The sequence below is a fragment of the Nicotiana tomentosiformis genome, chromosome 4, assembly GCF_000390325.3.
Source record: "Nicotiana tomentosiformis chromosome 4, ASM39032v3, whole genome shotgun sequence".
In the NCBI taxonomy this organism is placed as follows: domain Eukaryota; kingdom Viridiplantae; phylum Streptophyta; class Magnoliopsida; order Solanales; family Solanaceae; genus Nicotiana; species Nicotiana tomentosiformis.
In genome coordinates this window covers 5,905,523-5,919,392 of record NC_090815.1, presented here as the reverse complement: position 1 = coordinate 5,919,392, position 13,870 = coordinate 5,905,523, and the positions used below count along the sequence as shown (strand labels likewise).

The following is a 13,870-nucleotide window of genomic DNA, read 5'->3' as shown; positions in this document are numbered from 1 at the left end:
TCGAATTTTCTAGCCAACATGCGCTTAGTAGCATTTATATCTGCCATATTGTTGCTCATTATCAACATGTCATCATCATATAAACAAACTATGACTTTATTTTCAATACGTTAGGGGTATTGTTGGCCCTTCTGTTAGATATAGGGGTAAGTTTGACTTCAAAAACAAATATTATGGGCATTTGCGGACCAAAAGGTTATCGTAGGGTATTTTTTAACTATTTTCAATACGTAAGGGGTATTGTTGGCCCTTTTCCGTTAAAAAGTATCTTTTGCTAATCCGCCGCCACAAATGAGAAGCATAAGTTTTTAAAAAATAAATCAATTATTGATCCACATACCATTTTGATTCTTGTCATCATTTCTCTTGATTTATTACCTAGATTTGAATTTATTAAATCATAGAATAGAAACTTGGCGATTTTATATTATTGTAGTTATTCCAATTTTTGGAGTATGTTTTTTCACCACCTCTCTACAAATATAAATATAAGTATACATAACTACCTAATTCCATTCGTTATTCAATTTCTTCACTACAAAACAAAGAACGAAATGTTTTCTTCTCCCTCCAAACTATTTGTTAGACAATACGTATTATTGTAATAAACAGTAAACTTTCCGAAATAGAAACAGAAACATAATAGAATGTTTTTTACTCACCAGTGTATTGATACTCAAAACTCTGATGAACTTCGAATCACTCAATGGTTGTAAAACACACTGAAAATTTTTGTGCAAAGGAAGAAGAAGAAAATCAAACAATTTCGTAAAGAAAGATTATAGGATTCAAAGCATATTTATAGACTTTCTGGTACAGTTTCTCAAAAGGTTTGCAACTTTTTAGAAATATCCATAGCTTTTGGAACGGGTGGAAATATTTATGTTTGAAATATTGTGGGAAAACAGATTTAAAATAATCCGGAAAAGCAAACGGAACAGACTGGGTCACGTCGCGGGTCCTAGGATATTTCGGGTTGGGCCAAAATATAATATCTTTCAAGAATTTCCGGAGCCAATCAGCTTTTTCACCGGCCTTGTCTAAATCTATGAATTTAGATTCTATTGTAGAGCGAATGCACGTTTGTTTGGATGTTTTCCAAGACACTGCTCTACCCCAATTATGACAACATATCCACTCGTTGAGTTAACTTCAGATGATCCGGTGATCCAATTTGCATCACTATATCCCTCGATCACGGAGGGATATTTGTTATAATGCAGAGCATAATCTTGGGTATGTTTCAGATACTCCAAAACTCGTTTCACTGCCATCCAATGTATTTGATTGGGATTACACCTAAACCGACTCAGTTTTCTAATAGCACATGCTATATCTGGTCGCATACAATTCATGATATACATTAAACTTCCCAATACTCTTGCATAGTAAGTTGTGAGTCACTTTCACCTTCATTCTTTCGAAGTGCATAACTCATATCAGTTGGAGTCTTGGCAAACTTGAAATCCAAATACTTGAACTTGTCAAGTACTTTTTCAATGTAGTGAGGCTATGATAATGCTATACCTTGTGGAGTCTTGTGAATTCTGATTCCTAAGATCATATCAGCAACTCCTAAGCATTTCATGTCGAAATTTCTAGCCAACATGCGCTTAGTTGCATTTATATCTGCCATATTGTTGCTCATTATATGTCATCATCATATAAACAAACTATGACTTCATTTTCAATACATTAGGGGTATTGTTGGCCCTTCTGTTAGATATAGGGGTAAGTTTGAGTCCAAAAATAAATATTAGGGGCATTTGCGGACCAAAAGGTAAACGTAGGATATTTTTGAACTATTTTCAATACGTAAGGGGTATTGTTGGCCCTTTTACGTTAAAAACATATCTTTTGCTAATCCGCCGCCACAAATGAAAAGCATAAGTTTTTAAGAAATAAATCAATTATAGATCCACATACCATTTTGATTCTTGTCATCATTTCTCTTATTTATTACCTAGATTTGAATTTATTAAATCATAGAATAGAAACTTGGCGATTTTATATTATTGTAGTTATTCCAATTTTTGGAGTATGTTTTTTCACCACCTCTCTACAAATATAAATATAAGTATACATAACTACCTAATTCCATTCTTTATTCAATCTCTACACTACAAAACAAAGAACGAAATGTTTTCTTCTCCCTCCAAACTATTTGTTAGACAATATGTATTTTTGTAATAAACAGTAAACTTTCCGAAATAGAAATAGAAACAGAAGGCTAGTAGCAACAGAATGTCGAAATAATATTTGAAAATAATTTCGGAATAAATCGAGCCCACTGAATGCACAGTGTGTCCTTAAGAAAATTATTCCCCTCAAGTACCCGAGGTACTAGAATATTATCCTCCCAGGATAGAACGATTTTTACTCACCAGTGTATTGGTACCCAAAACTCTGATGAACTTCGAATCACTTAATGGTTGTAAAACACACTGAAATCCTTTGTGCAAAAGAAGAAGAAAATTAGAAAATTTTGTAAAGAAAGATTCTGGGATTCAAAGCATATTTATAAACTTTCTGGCATTGTTTCTTAAAAGGTTTGCAACCTTTTAGAAACAGCCATGGCTTTGGGAACGGGTGGGAATATTTATGTTTGAAATATTGTGAGAAACAGATTTAAAATAATTCGGGAAAGCAAACGGACCAGACCGGGTCATGTTGCGGGTCCTGGAATATTCCGGGTTGGGCCAAAATGTAATATCTTGCAAGAAATTCCGGAGCCATTTAGCTTCTTCACCGGCCTTGTCTAAATCTATAAATTTAAATTCCATTGTAGAACGGGCGATGCACATTTGTTTGGATGATTTCCAAGACACGGCTCCACCCCCAATTATGAAAATATATACACTCGTTGAGTTAACTTCAGATGATCCCAGTGATCAAATTTGCATCAGTATACCCCTCGATCACGAAGGGATATTTGTTATAATGCAGAGCATAATCTTGGGTATGTTTTTGATACCCCAAAACGCATTTCATTGCCATCCAATGTATTTGATTGGGATTACTCCTAAATCAACTCAGTTTGCTAATAGCACATGCTATATCTGGTCGCATACAATTTATGATATACATCAAACTTCCCAATACTCTTGCATAGTCCAATTGTGAGTCACTTTCACCTTCATTCTTTTGAAGTGCATAACTCACATCAATTGGAGTCCTCGCAATCTTGAAATCTAATGACTTGAAATTGTCAAGTACTTTTTCATTGTAATGAGACTGTGATAATGCTAAACCTTATGGTGTCTTGTGAATTCTTATTTCTAAGATCACATCAGCAACTTCTAAGTCTTTCATGTCGAATTTGCTAGCCAACATGCACTTAGTAGCATTTTATATCTACCATATTTTTCCTCATTATCAACTTGTCATCAAATATAAACAAACTATGACTTCATTTTCAATACGTTAGGGGTATTGTTGGCCCTTATGTTAGATATAGAGGTAAGTTTAAGCCCAAAAACAAATATTAGAGCATTTGCGGACCAAAAAGTTAACGTAGGGTATTTTTGAACCATTTTCAATACGATAGGGGTATTGTTGTTCCGCCACTACAAATGAGAAGCATAATGCATTAAGAAATATATCTTTTATAGATCCACATACCATTTTGATTCTTCTCATCATTTCTCTTGATTTATTATCTAGATTTGGATTTATTAAATCATAGCGTGTAATAGAAACTTATCAGTTTTATATTATTATTGTTATTCCAATTTTTGGAGTATTTGTTTTGTTTTACCACCTCTCTACAAATATTAATATAAGTATACATAACTACCAAATTCCATTCGTTATTCAACTTCTACACTACAAAACAAAGGTAGAAATTTTAACTTGTCCCTCCTAACTATTAGTTAGTTAATCTGTATTATTGTAATAAATAATAAAAAATAATAAACTTTCTGATTTAGAAACAGGAAAAGAAGGTTAGTAGCAACAGAATGTCGAAATAAAATCTGAAAATAATTTTAGAATAAATCGAGCACACTGAATGCACAGTGTGTCCATAAGGAAATTATTCCCCTCAAGTACACGAGGTGTTGGAATATTATCCTCTCAGGATAAAATGCTTTTTACTCACCAAGGTATTGGTACCCAAAACTCTGATGAACTTCGAACCACTCAATGGCTGTAAAATACACTGGAAAGTTTTGTGCAGAAAAAGACGAAGAAAATCAGTAAATTTCGTAAAGAAAGATTCTGGGATTCAAAGCATATTTATAGACTTTGTTGAACTATTTCTGAAAAAGTTTGCAACCTTTTAGAAGCAACCATGGCTGTTGGAACAGGTGGGAATATTTTTGTTTGAAATATTGCAGGAAAACAAATTTAAAATAATCCAGGAAAGAAAACGGACTTGACCGGGTCGCGTCGCGGGTCCTGGGTTATACCGGGTTGTGCCAAAATGGAATATCTTCCAAAAACTTCCGGAGCCATTCACCTTCTTTACCGGCCTTGTCTAAAGCTATAAATTCATATTCCATTGTAGAACGGGCGATGCACGTTTGTTTGGATGATTTCCAAGACAGTGCTCCTGTCACGACCTAATTTTAACATAGGCCGTGATGGCGCCCAACACCATTGTTAGGAAAGCCAACACTGATAAATCTAGTGGTTTCCACTTCTAATATGTTTACAAAGTGAATAGCTAACCTCATTGATAAAAGTTTTTGAAATTTACTGTTGTAAAGTAATTAAACAAAAGTAACTGAGAGCAAATCGAAGTTATGACAATAAATCCAAAATCATAAGTTTACTAATGTGTTCCAGGACCTGGTGTCACAAGTGTGTGGGCTACTAGCAGAATATACAAAAGAATACTAGTCTATTGTCTCAAGGAAATAGACAGAAATATAAATCCAAAAGAGAGAATTCAGCTGCTGCTGAACGGCTCGGAAGGGAAACTCACCGTGTAGTCTCGAGCTAGAAGTCAAGCGTGCGCGCAGGACTGGTAACCAAATCCACATGCCTCAGATCCTGCACATCAAGTGCAGAAGTGTAGCGTGAGTACATAAAAAATATGTACCCAGTAATTATCTAGCCTAACCTCGAAGAAGTAGTGACGAGGGATCGACTTCGACACTTAGTAAGGGCTAAAAACATAATAATGTGAAGTTCTAATTAAGCATGTAATATACAATGATAATAGCTCTCAAAACAAGAAGTAAGTAAGCAAATCCTTCTTTCAAATAAGAATCAAACCATTTCTCTCACCTGTTCCTTTCACTTTTCAAGTCCGTGAAACATTATTAAATATACAAAAAAGGCCTAAAAATGCCACTCAACTAACAGAAATGGCCTATCTATGCCATCCGTTAAAATGTTGGCCTATTCATGCCACTAATGTTATACTTTTGGCCTATTCATGCCACTGATGTTATACTTTTGGCATGAAAAAATAATTTATTAAATATACATGGGAAATGTATTAAGGTTTAGTTATTTTATCATTTATTTGTTTTAAACAAATCTTTTTAAATTGGATAGTTGTTAGTTGGCTTACCTAGCAGGTTGGGTTAGGTGCCATCACGACTAATTGGATTTTAGGTCGTGATAAGGAATTAGGGGTTGGGTTAAAAGATAGTTGGATTTTATCATATTGGGCATGATTAATTATACATAATCAGGGTTAAACGAAATGTAAGGTCAAGTAAAGAAGAACCAGTAATATAAAGACACGTGGCAAAGGTGGGGTCGAGAAATTAATTCTTATTACGGAAAAACCAGAAAATGGAACTATTAGTAGACAATTGCATAAATAGGCCAAAAGTATAACATTAGTGGCATGAATAGAACAAAAGTATAACGTTGGTGGCTTGAATAGGCCAACCTTTTAACGGATGTCAAAGATAGGACATTCTTGTTAGTTGAGTGGCATTTTCCGTTAAATAAGGGATTTCGGTATCACTATGCACGAGTTATGCTGAGGATGTATGGCCCGATCCAAATATACATAATAATATACTGTGCACTGCCGAGGGTCGAACGGCCCGAACCATATTATCAATAAATCCTGCCGAGGCGAACGACCCGCTCCCATGAGAATAGTGGAAGCTTACCCCGCTCGCGGAATATATTTGTGAAGCGGTTGAATATATAATTTCTCAATTCATCATAGTATTTCTCAATTCCTTTCTAAAAATAAGAAATTCAACTTGGAGCTTTAAATATTGAAACCCTCAACTTCCACTTTAATCCAACAACAAGTAAGTATAAACAAGCAACAGTGTGAGCAAAGCATGGTGTAAGCCTAAATCTACCCGGACATAAGCATGAATAGTAGCTACGCACGGACTCTCGTCACATCGTGCGTATGTAGCCCCCACAAATAGAAGTACATATTAATTAAGTTCACCTATGGGGTTAATTCCCTCTTACAAGGTTAGAAAATAAACTTACTTCGTCTCAAAGCCTATTTCCCGGTTCAAGAATGCACTCACACCCTCAAGTCGGTGCCGAATCACTCCAAACTAATCAAATAATATACAAACTAATCAATACGTGCTCAAGAGTTCGTATTCCAACTATTAAAGAGGTTACCCAACCCTAAATGCAAGATTCTAAAAATTCACCCCAGGTCTACGTGCCCGGATTCCGAAAATTTTCGAAGAAAGTTGTTACGCACAACCTTAGAAACATAAATATATGATTTTCACCAAGTTCCATAACCATTTTCGTGGTAAAATCCCATTTTTATCAAAACCTAGGTTTTTCATCTAAACCTATGATTTTCACAATTTTTCATGTTAAAATCTATCCATAATCTATGTATTAGACTCACATTAAGTAGAAATTACTTACCTTCAAAAGCTAGGTCGAAATCCCCTCCTTAAAAGCTCTCAAATCACCCAACAGTGAGAGAAAATGTGTTAGAAATGGTTTAAGTCTCGTATTAAATGAACCCTTCTGCCCAACGATTTTTACGCACCTGCGAAAAAATTCTCGCAGGTGCGCATTTACCTTACCTGGGCAAGCTCCGCATCTGCAGACAAAAGGGGCCGCTTCAGCGAGCCCATCCTCTCCTGCGACCACTGTTCTCGCACCTGCGATCATGGAGGTGCGCCAATCCTTCCGCACCTGTGGTGGCTGGGCTGCCCTCACTCTTTCGCTTCTGCAGCTCGTGGCTCGCACCTGCGGCTGGCCAAGCGCAGGTGTGATTATGACAGAACTGGAGCTTCAACAGCTGCTCCAAACTTCCAACTTGGTCTGAGCCTCGTCCGATTGACACTCGGGGCCCCGCCCGAACATACCCACGAGTTTGTAATCATAAAACGGAGTGGCTCAAACTCTCGGAATGCCCGCAATAAAATTAAAACTAAGAATCACACCCTAAAACCAATCGAATCAAACTTATGTACTTCAAGTTCTTCAATTTACTCCCAATGCGCCAAAACATATGTAAACTAATCGGAATGACACCAAATTTTGCGTGCAAGTCTCAAATGAAATTACGAAACTATTCCCAGTCTCGGAATTCCATTTGAACCTCCATATCACCAAAACCCGCTCCAAACAAAATTTAAAGAACTTCTAAACCTTCAAAGAACCAACCTTCACTATTAGCGCCAAAATGCTACCAGGTCATCCAAAACCCGGTCCGAGCATACGCCCAAGTCCGAAATCATCATACGAACCTATTGGGACCGTCAAATCCCAATTCCGAGGTCGTTTACCCAAAATATTGACCGAAGTCAAACTTAGCCTTTTAAGGCCAACTTAAGGAACCAATTATCCCGATTTCAACCCACACCCTTCCGAATCTCAAACTAACCACCCCCGCAAGTCATAAAATAGTAAAAGCACATACGAAGAGTCTTATTTAGGGGAACGGGGTTCTAGAAAGCAAAACGACCGGTCGGTTCGTTACATTCCCCACCTCTTAAATAAACGTTCATCCTCGAACGGGTCTAGAATCATACATGGAGTGATGAACAAGTGAGGATATCTACTCTGCATGTCCTCCTCGGACTCCCAAGTCGCCTCCTCGAGTGGTTGGCCCCTATACTGAACCTTTACCTCAGAAATACTGTTGGATCTCAATTGGCGATCCTGCCTATCAACAATGGCAACTGGCTCCTCTTCATAATCCAGACTCTCATCTAGCTGAATCGTGCTGAAGTGCAACGCATGTGACAAGCCGGGATGATACCTCTGGAGCATAGACACGTGGAAAATCGGATGAACTCCCGATAGACCGAGAGGCAGAGCAAGCTCATAAGAAACCTCCCCAACTCGCCTCAACAACTCAAATGGGCCTATAAACCTTGGGCTCAACTTGCCCTTCCTCCCAATCCTCATGATTCCCTTCATCGGCGAGACTTTCAAGAGAAATTTCTCGCCCTTCATAAATGATAAATCACGTGCCTTCTGATCCGCGTAACTCTTCTGTCGGGACTGTGCTACGTGAAGTCGCTCCTGAATCGACTTTACCTTTTCCAAGGCATCATTCACCAAATCAGTACCATACAACCTAGCCTCGCCAGGCTCAAACCACCCGATGGGAGAACGACATCGCCGACCATATAAAGCCTCGAATGGAGCCATTTCGATAGTGGACTGGTAGCTGTTGTTGTAAGAAAACTCGCCCAAGGGAAAGAACCGATCCCACTGCCCTCCGAAGTCAATCACACATGCTCTGAACATGTCTCCAATATCTGAACGGTCCGCTCCGACTGCCCATCAGTCTGTGGATGAAATATGGTGCTCAGCTCTACACGGGTCCCCAATTCACTCTGTACTGCTCTCGAGAAATGTGAAGTAAACTGAAGACCTCTGTCTGAAATGATGGTAGCAGGCACACCATGCAGATGAACTATCTCTTGGATATAAATTTGAGCCAATCTCTCTGAAGTATACGTAGTTATCACATGAAGGAAGTGTGCCGACTTGGTCAATCTGTCTACAATGACCCAAACTACATCAAACTTCCGCAAAGTCCGCGGCAACCTAACTACGAAGTCCATAGTGATGCGCTCCCACTTCCACTCAGGTATAGTCATCTACTGGAGTAGGCCTCCTAGCCTCTGGTGCTCATACTTAACCTGTTGGCAATTTAGGCACCTAGCTACATACTCAACTATGTCTTTCTTCATCCGCCGCCACCAATAATGCTGCCTCAGGTCACGATACATCTTCGTAGTGCCTGAATAAATGGAATATCGAGAGTTATGCACCTTTTCTAGAATCCTCTCCCTAAGGCCATTAACATTAGGAACACACAGACAGCCCTGAAGTCGCAGAACACCATCCTCACCAATAGAAACCTCCTTGGCACTACCCTGTAGTACCGTCTCCCTGAGAACCATCAAGTGTGGATCATCAAACTGTCGAGCCTTGATCTGCTCCAATAGTGAGGACTGGTCAATGACGCAAGCAAGAACTCGGCTGGGCTCTGAAATATCCAACCTCAAAAATATGTTAGCCAAGGACTGAATGTCCAAGGCTAGTGGTCACTCCTCTGCTAAAATGAATGCCAAACTACCCATACTCTCTGCCTTCCCGTTCAAGGCATCCGCGACTACATTCGCCTTGCTAGGATGATAAAGAATGGTGATGTCATAATCCTTCAGTAACTCAAGCCACCTAAGCTGCCTAAAATTGAGATCCCTTTGCTTGAACAAATGCTGCAAACTGCGATGATCGGTGTAAACCTCACAACACACCCTATATAGATAATGCCTCCAGATCTTAAGAACATGAACAATCACGGCCAACTCCAAATCGTGAACCGGATAATTCATCTCATGGGGCTTCAGCTAACTTTAAGCATATGCAATAAATCGCCCCTCCTGCATTAATACACAACCCATGACAACACGTGAAGCGTCGCAATACACAGTATACATCCTCGAACTGGAACGCAATACACAACACACCCCAGGACTGGTGTTGTGGTCAAAGCCGTCTTGAGCTTCTGGAAGCTCACCTCACAATCATCGGGCCAATGAAACTGAGCCCCCTTCTGGTTCAATCTAGTTAAAGGTGCTGCAATATATGAGAATCCCTCCACGAACCGATGGTAATAACTTGCTAACCCCAAGAAACTCCTAATCTCAGTCACCGAAGTAGGACGAGGCCAATTCTGAACTGTCTCAATCTTCTTGGGATCCACCTTAATTCCCTCTCCTGATACCACATGTCCCAAGAATGCCACAGAATCTAACCAAAACTCACACTTGCAGAAATTAGCATATAGCTTCTGTTCCCGCAAGGTCTGAAGCACCACTCTCAAATGTTGCTCGTCCTCCTCCTTGCTATGCGAGTAAATCAAAATGTCATCAATGAAGACAATGAAAAATGAATCGACATAAGGCCTGAATACCCTGTTTATCAAGTCCATAAATGCCGTCGGGGCATTAGTCAAACCGAAGGACATCACTAGAAACTCATAATGGCAATATCTAGCACGGAAAGCAGTATTCGGAACATGTGAGTCCCTAATCTTCAACTAATGGTACCCCGATCTCAAGTCGATCTTAGAGAACACTCTAGCACCCTGAAACTGGTCAAAAATATATCAGTATGTGGCAACGGGTACTTGTTCTTAATGGTGACTTTGTTCAACTGGCGATAATCAATGCACATCCGTATAGTCCCATCTTTCTTCTTCACAAATAATACTGGTGCACCCCAAGGTGATACACTCGGCTTGATGAACCCCTTTGTAACAACTCCTAAAGCTATTCCTTCAACTCCTTCAATTCTTTCGGAACCATACGGTACAGTGGAATAGACATAGGCTGAGTACCTGGAGCCAAGTCAATACAGAAATTGATATCATGGTCTGGTGGTATTCCTGGAAGTTCAGCAGGAAATACATCGGAGAAATCCCAGACTACTAGCACTGAATTAATCATCGGAGACTCTGTGGTGGTATCCCGAACATAGGCTCGATAAGCCAAGCAACCCTTATCGACTATATGTCGAGCCTTCAGAAAAGGGATGACCCGACTAGATGTGCTAACAGATGAACCCCTCCACTCCAACCTCGGCAACACTGGCATCGCTAAGGTATAGTATTGGCATGGCAATCAAGGATGACGTGATATGGAGATAGCCAGTCCATGCCCAGGATGACCTCAAAGTTGGTCATGTCAAGCAACATAAGATCCGCTCTAGTCTCGTAACCACAGAATATGATCACACAGGACCGATAGATCCGGTCCACAACAACAGAATTGCCCACAAGAGTGGATACATAGACAGGAGTACCCAAGGACTCACGAGGAATATTCAGAAAGTGAGTAAACAGAGATGACACATACGAATAGGTAGATCCTGGATCAAATAAAACTGAAGCATCCCTACCGCAGACAGTGATGATACCTGTAATCACGGCATCTAAGGCCATTGAATCTGGTCTAGCCAAAAAAGCATAAAATCTAGCTAGAGCGCTACCTGACTGTCCTCCGCCCGCCTGACCTCCACCTCTAGGATGAACCCTACCCACAAGCCCTCCGCCTTTGGGCGGCCGGACGGACGGTACGGCTACTAGAGCTGAAATCATGGGTTGATGACCCTGCTTCACTGCTTTGCCCCGAAGCCTGGGGCAATGCCTCTTCATGTGACTGAGATCCCCGCACTCATAACAACCTCTTAGACTAGTGGACTACTGCCTTAAAGTCTGACCCTGATGGTCTAAATACCCACCAGAAGAACCCTGGATAGTTGGTGGGCGATATGAACTATCTGGCATGGCACTGAAGTAGGCACTAGAAGAACCTTGATGACCGGAATACCCACTAGAAGAACCCTAAATAGCCGGCGGCCTGTAAGAACTCTCTGGCATAACACTGAAATAGGGTCGCGCTGGAACACCTCGAGGAGGTGGTGGTGCTAAATATGGGGGCCTGCTGGGTTGACCCCTACCAAAATGACCTCTTCCCCTAGTTGGGGCACCTCTGAACTCTCCAGAAAAATGAGACCTCTTGCCCCGCTGCATCTGCTCTCTCCCCCTCTGATGGTAACCCTCAATCCTGTATGTCATCTCCACTACTAACTGTTAGGGAGTCCCCATATCAACCTCCCAGGCCATGCTAGCATGAATACTAGAGTGCAGCCTCGCAACGAACCACCGTACTTACTCCGCCTCAGTAGGAAGTATCATAAGTGCATGGCATGACAACTTAGAAAATCTCGCCTGATACTCGGTCACTGACATCTGAACCTGCTGGAGCCGCTCAAACTGACACCGCAACTCTTCCCTCTGGGAGGGTGGAATATACCTGTCCAAGAATAGGCGTGTGAACTGATCCAAAGTCGTAGGAGGAGAATCTGCTGGTATGCCAAGAAGATAAGCCTTCCACCACCTACGTGCGCTGCCCTCCAACTGAAAGGTAATGAAATCCACCCCGTGAGACTCCAATAAGCTCATGTTATGCAGTCTGTCCCTACACCTATCAATAAAGTTCTGGGATCCTTATGTCGCTCACCCCCAAAGACCGGAGGGTGAAGCCTAGTCCATCTGTCCAACAGCTTCTGCGGCTAGCCAGCCGCAGCTGGTCTAGGCTCAGGTACGGGCGCTGCAACTAGTTGGGCCCTGCCCACGGGTAGTGTACCCGGGGTCTGATATACGGAAGCTGCATGCCCAGGTGCTTGAGCAGTAGGGGTCTGTGCTCCCCCTCCTACCTGAGATGTGGATGGGTCTGCTGGAAATAAACCAGCCTGGGTCATAGAATCCATGAACCGCAACATATGGCCCATGACCTCCTGAAAGCCCGATGCTGACGTGAAATCTACCGAGGCTGGCTCTATTGTGGACACCTCGCCCTGCTCCTCCATAATGGGATCCTCCACTGTCTCTATTGGAGGTGCAACTGGGGCAACTCTGGGACATCCTCGCTCCCTACCTCGGGCCGGTGCCCTCCCCCGACCTCTGCCTCGGCCTCTAGCCACAGGGGGAGCAGCCCCTCCCGGGTCTGGAATGTCTGTTGCGCGCGTTCTCACCATATGTAAGCGAATAAGAGGAAGAAACTTAGTACACCATCAACTGCACGATAGGAGATGAATATAGAGTAGTTTCCTAGCACCCTATAGCCCCTCGAAGATAAATACGGACATCTCCGCACCGATTCGCAAAACTCTATTAGGCCTGCCCATAACTTGTGAGACCTACGTGAACCTAGTGCTCTAATACCATGCTGTCACGGCCCAATTTCATCATAGGCCGTAATGGCACCCAATACCGTTGTTAGGCAAGCCAACACTGATAAATCTAGTGGGTTCCACGTTTAATATGTTTGCAAAGTGAATAACTTTCCTCATTGATAAAATTTTTAGAAATTTACTGTTAGAAAGTAATTAAACAAAAGCAACTGAGAGAAAATCGAAGTCATGACAATAAATCTAAAATCATAAGTCTACTAGTGTGTGCCAAAATCTGGTGTCACAAGTGTGTGGGCTACTAGCAGAATATACAAAAGAATACTAGTCTACTGTCTCAAAGAAATAGATAGAAATATAAATCCAAAATAGAGACTCTCGCTGCTGCTGAACGGCTCGGAAGGGCATCTCACCGTGTAGTCTCGAGCAAGAAGTCAAGTGTGTTCGCCGGACTGGTAACCAGATGCACCTGCCTCAGATCCTACACATGAAGTGCAGAAGTGTAGCATGAGTACATAAACAACATGTCCCCAGTAAGTATCTAGCCTAACTTTGAAGAAGCAGTGATGAGGGGTCGACTTCGACACTTACTAAGGGCCAAAAATATAATAATGTGAAGTTCTAATTAAGCATGTAATATACAATGATAATAGCGCTCAAAACAAGAAGTAAGTAAGCAAATACTTCTTTCAAGTAAGAATCAAACCATTTTCTCATCTATTCCTTTCACTTTTCAAGTCCGTGAAACATT

The 13,870-nt window shown here is 41.1% G+C and overlaps 1 protein-coding gene across 1 annotated transcript; it reads right to left on the bottom strand.

Annotated features, from left to right (window-relative positions):
* Positions 1–11,023: 11,023 nt before the first annotated feature.
* LOC138909195 (uncharacterized) lies at positions 11,024–11,581 on the bottom strand. The gene has a single exon (XM_070200382.1). It carries the CDS (start codon positions 11,579–11,581, stop codon positions 11,024–11,026), a length of 558 nt encoding a protein of 185 aa, XP_070056483.1.
* Between the last annotated feature and the right edge of the window lie 2,289 nt (positions 11,582–13,870).

Excerpts from the sequence above, each read along its gene's own strand:
- LOC138909195 (XM_070200382.1), bottom strand. The coding sequence starts at position 11,581 with ATGAAGAGGCATTGCCCCAGGCTTCGGGGCAAAGCAGTGAAGCAGGGT.